At 45.5% G+C, this 5555-nt stretch overlaps 1 protein-coding gene across 1 annotated transcript; it reads right to left on the reverse strand.

Moving 5' to 3' along the window:
• Positions 1-350: 350 nt before the first annotated feature.
• Positions 351-1526, reverse strand: LOC127313715 (peroxidase 2-like). Its single transcript, XM_051344188.2, has one exon. It carries the CDS (start codon positions 1471-1473, stop codon positions 496-498), a length of 978 nt encoding a protein of 325 aa, XP_051200148.1. The 5' UTR covers positions 1474-1526; the 3' UTR covers positions 351-495.
• Between the last annotated feature and the right edge of the window lie 4029 nt (positions 1527-5555).

A 5555-nucleotide genomic window follows, 5' to 3' on the forward strand; every position in this document is an offset into this window, starting at 1 on the left:
GGACGGCGGGGATCTACGGCGGAACGTGGCAGTGGCCGGTGGCAGCGGGGGAGAAAGGAGGACGCGTGTGCTTGGAAGGAGCTAAAATTTCAGTGGCCCAATACTTCAACGATCGGAGGTGCTGGATTTGGGGCGGCCAAAAACTGCACATATGGCACGTCGTGTGTCAAAAATCAGGAAAGGTGAAAAACTATATCCAGACCGGTCTGGTTGGATCATTTTTTGTCTAAAAATCGAAAATTGACTGTTATTTTCCAGGTTGGGCCGATATAGGGGATCTCCTAGAGTTCTGTGAGACCAGAACCGCTATGGAAAACCCCAAATCGAGCATGAAAAAGAACTATTTTCAGTATAAATGAACAACAATGGCACCAATAAGCTGCCAAAGAATTTGAGTCGCTGAAGCAACAAATTACATGCATGAAATCACATGGGAGTCACAAGCAGGTGTAGGAAAAATAAAGAGCACAAAAAATTGGATGATGTGATAATTTATTAGTAGCGGTTGACGACCCTGCAGTTCCTCCTGATTTCACCTTGAAATCCGTTCTTGACTCCGATGGCACCCATCTTGACCATCGCCTTCTTGAACTTGTCCTCCCACAGTCCACGGATGTTGGCATTGTCAAGCACCATCTGGGTGGTCGCGGGTGTGGTAAGAAGGGCGGCGTCCGATGTGAACAAAACCTTGTGTGCGAGGACGTTCTTGTAGTACTGGTTGTCGAGCGCGTTGGGGGTTACCACGTCCTGGTGCACTCTGGGGTCATTGGCCGGGGTTGGGTTGGCGGGGCATTGCCTCCTCAGGCTGCTGGCGAGGGCAGCGTTGATGTCGGAGGGAACGGCGAGGCGGTCAGAGACGAAGGATGAACAATGTGAGATCCCAATGGTGTGGGCGCCAGAAAGAACCACCATGTCCTCTGTGTCGAGCCCTTTAGAGGCGAAGCTGACGATAAGTTGAGTGATGTTGAAGAATGGAGGCGGCAGATTGGAGAGGGCCTTGGTGAAGTTGGAAATGCGACCATCCAGACGGCCTGCCGGCATGTTGATCTTCACCGTCATCCTGCTGAGGAAGTAGGCTGCGTCACGGCTGGCGAAGGCAATGATGTCAGCGCAGGATACCACACCCGGACAGGCCTTTTCCACGGCGTCCTTGGCCGCGTCGATGGCCTCGAACCCGCGGAGGCTAGGGAAGTTGGGAGGGCTCAGCTTCTCTGGCTGCGGGTTGGCTGGTGTTGGATCTAGGAGGACGGAGGCATCACATCCCTCGACGAAGCAGTCGTGGAAGAACATGCGGATCAGCCCGGCGCCGATGCCGGCGTTCTTGTAGACGAACTTCTTTACCTCGTCCCTCACGATGGCCTCCACGCGGGGGCACGACTTCTTGTAGTAGCCCACCTCCAGGCCATGGCATGCCGACGACAAGAGCAATGCGCATGTCACCGCAATAGAAAGCTTAAGCGAAGCTGAAGCCATTGTCTTCTTCAGCTCTTAACAAAAAGACTGTGTGGGCTAAAGAGCTATAATGAAACGATGGGAGGTGATGAAATGTTGCTCGTAAAGAAGGGCTATTTATACATACATGGATGCATCGAGATATAACTTGATAAGATTACTAATAGTACTTGAAAGTTCTAAGTAGTTGGCTGCATCATCATATGAGTGGCCATGATCCCGTAATAATTGATCAGCATCTCACTGATCTAGCTGTTATGGAACATGGGGGCTGCTGGAGCTTAATTATTGTGTTATATGTCGTTCACTGAATTCTTCCTTTTCCCTCTACTTAAGAAACTTTCCTTGCATGGTTTATTGTGAACGAAATTGTAGTTTCCTGATTAGGTATGAGATGAGCTTGTTGCAGGTTCGTTGCCAGAGAGGTCTGAATTTAGGTACATTTGGAGAACTTTGACCAACTTTGGTAGGTAATAGTAAGCAATACGTATATGTCAGTTGGAGTTGGAGGTCGTTACAGCACCAAGTGGAACTAATTAAGATACGGGCTAGTCGTGGGAATGTTCATGCTCTGTAGATAGCTTATGCGTGACAGTGCAGAACACTAATTCATAAACATGGCAGTCGGCTGTCTATTGCGTCTTGCATGCGCACATGGTTTTTGGCATCCAGCTCTTTTTAAACCAGGTGGTTGCCTATGCCTAATCAAGCTACTGATCGAGTTGCTCCTGGAGTACGCGTACACCGTCCAGCACATGTTGAGTCGGTTGCATGGGAATGCAATGTGGAACCTTATAAAGAATACTTCAACAACTGCCCATGCATGTGAGTTTTGCCGCTGACTTTTGCATACCCAACTCACATACAGGCTACAACCCCGTTGTCAAACTGTAAGCGAACTGTGTCTTTCATTGTTCATCAATCTGGTTATTTATGTATCTGTTGGTATCAGCTACAAAGAATGGACGCATGCATAAGGGATATGTACGAGAAACACTATTAACAGCCTATCAAATCTAATTCTAACACTCCCCTTTGCATAAAGTTGCTTCTTGTATGTCTTGTAAATTTTGAAATTTTCATGTATAGTCTTGGGGGCAATAGCTCCTATGCGACACAGTTGAGTGAAATTCTCCACGGTGCGACGTTGTTGGCTCAAATAGCTACCATGCAACGTTTTTCCTACTTCAAATAGCTTGCATGCGACAAGGCAGCTGACGCGGCTTAAAAAACTTAGTTAGGATGCATTAGGTTAGGATAGTGAGGGTTATAACAAGTGGGGTCTACCATGGTCCAGGTCATCTAGAGTGAGCCATGCACGACTGAGGGTCCCGCACGACTCAACGGTCCGCTCGACTCGAGCGTGGTGAACTGGGGAGCGGCGGCGAGCGGTGGCGCCCAGGGCATCTTCTCCGACAGCGGCTGCTTTTTCTTCTCGGCGGCGGTGGAGCGCCTATCTCGGCAGCAGCGGAGCTATTGCAAGTGAGTAATTGCGAAACCCTAGTCTCATACCCCTGGATCTTGGCCTGATGCTCCGTTTTGTTGCCGATTTAGAATCTGCGATTCTGGGCGGATCGAGAGGAGCGCAGGATGAATCAGATGGAGGGACGAGACGGTGCTTCAAATCGGTAATGCGCCCCTTCTTTAGATGTTATCGTTATCGATTTGGGGGTCAATTGCTTACGCGGCCACTGCCCACCATTGACAGGGGAGATTCTGCCACCACATTCGCAATTACAGTTGAATTTTTTCCCTGTAAAGCCAAGTTGAGTGATGGAAGCGTCCAAGACATTGCATGTGATAGCACCGTGAGGTTGGCTCTTGAACTTGAAGATGTTGATCCGCAGGAATTGGAGGGAATGGAGGAGGAGGCCGTGCGCAATTTGGTGGAGAAGATCGGGGAGAACATTGTTTGGGGTCCAGAGCAAGAGGTATATGTGCTACGGTTCGACAACTATAAGGTTGAATATGTGAGAATTGAAGATGGAGAATCCATGGTTGCTGAAATTGATCGTCAAGAAGGGTGGGAAAGCAGTCAAGTAAGTTTTTCGTGCAGAGCTAATTGATATGCAAACTAATTCTAGAGTAGGTTATGTGCCATCAAAGATGGTTGCGCATATGCAAGATGATGAGTGGGCTTCACAAAAGAAGGGGTAGATGTTGGCATTGTTCACTGAACCGACAGTAGTAGCCGAAGATATAGGGGCTGATGCAGATGCAGAGGAGGAAAACCATGGTGCTCAAAAGATTGTTGTTGGCTGGAATGTAGTAGAGTTAAATGAAAAAAAAACAGATTTAGTCATTGCACCAATATCTGACATTCAAATGGCCAAAATGTTTGGCATTCCAGTTGATGATAGAGATGAAGGCTGTGCAAATGAGGATGACAGTTCTGTGCCTGCTCATGGTAACACAAATGCAGGCCATGGAAATAAGGATGAAGAAGAGTTGATGATACAGGCTGCAGATGATGTGGATGATGCAAATGACAATGAGATGGTATGTTTGTATGACAAAGAGAACCCAGTTATTGAGGTTGGAAAGTTGTGGCAAAATATGGATGAGTTTAGGATATCTTTCAGGACCTATGCAGTGAAAAAAGAGTTTGATGCCAAGACTATGTGGACTGATCAGAAGAAATTTTATGCTAGGTGCAAAGGCTATGATGGTGGTGGAAATCCTTGCAAATGGTACATATCTACAACCTGATGGAAGTACAATCAGGGTAAATCAAATACCAAACCAGCATACATGTATGGCCACTTCACAGAGAGTTTCAAATATGACAAACCAGCTTTGGATTACAGAGAAGATCACTCCTATTTTAGCCAAAACTCCAAACACTACTGCAAAGAGGCTTAAAGTGGACTTGAAGAAACTGTACCCCATCAAGCTGAAATATACCACAGTTTGAAAGACAAAACAAAGGGCAATGAAATCATTGTATGGTGACTGGGCAAATACATTTAGGATGTTGTAGAGCTTTAAAGCTGAGATGGAGAAGAGGTCACATGGAAGTGTGGTGGAGGTAGATGTTGGAGATATGCCCAAGAGGCAATAATAAAAGTGGTTATTATATATCTTTATGTTTATGATAAATGTTTATATACCATGCTATAATTGTATTAACCGAAACATTGATACATGTGTGTTATGTAAACAAACAAATGAGTCCCTAGTAAGCCTCTTAACTAGCTTGTTGATTAATAGATGATTAGTTTCATAATCATGAACATTGGATGTTATTAATGACAAGGTTATATCATTATATGAATGATGTAATGGACACACCCAATTAAGCGTAGCATAAGATCACGTCATTAAGTTATTTGCTATAAGCTTTCGATACATAGTTACCTAGTCCTTATGACCATGAGATCATATAAATCACTTATATTGGAAAGGTACTTTGATTACATCAAATGCCACTGCGTAAATGGGTGGTTATAAAGGTGGGATTAAGTATCCGGAAAGTATGAGTTGAGGCATATAGATCAACAGTGGGATTTGTCCATCCCGATGACGGATAGATATACTCTGGGCCCTCTCGGTGGAATGTCGTCTAATGTCTTGCAAGCATATGAATAAGTTCATAAGAGACCACATACCACGGTACGAGTAAAGAGTACTTGTCAGGAGACGAGGTTGAACAAGGTATAGAGTGATACCGATGATCAAACCTCGGACAAGTAAAATATCGCGTGACAAAGGGAATTGGTATCGTATGTGAATGGTTCATTCGATCACTAAGTCATCGTTGAATATGTGGGAGACATTATGGATCTCCAGATCCCGCTATTGGTTATTGGTCGGAGTGAGTACTCAACCATGTCCGCATAGTTCGCGAACCGTAGGGTGACACACTTAAAGTTGGATGTTGAAATGGTAGAACTTGAATATGGAATGGAGTTCGAATATTTGTTCGAAGTCCCGGATGAGATCCCGGACATCACGAGGAGTTCCGGAATGGTCTGGAGAATAAGATTCATATATAGGAAGTCATTTTATGTGATTTAAAATGATCCGGAAGGTTCTATGGAAGGTTCTAGAAGGTTCTAGAAAAGTCCGGAAGAAACCACTAAGGAAGGCGGAGTCCCGGAGGG

This window comes from Lolium perenne, chromosome 7, assembly GCF_019359855.2.
Source record: "Lolium perenne isolate Kyuss_39 chromosome 7, Kyuss_2.0, whole genome shotgun sequence".
NCBI lineage: Eukaryota > Viridiplantae > Streptophyta > Magnoliopsida > Poales > Poaceae > Lolium > Lolium perenne.

Excerpts from the sequence above, each read along its gene's own strand:
- LOC127313715 (XM_051344188.2), bottom strand. The coding sequence starts at position 1,473 with ATGGCTTCAGCTTCGCTTAAGCTTTCTATTGCGGTGACATGCGCATTG.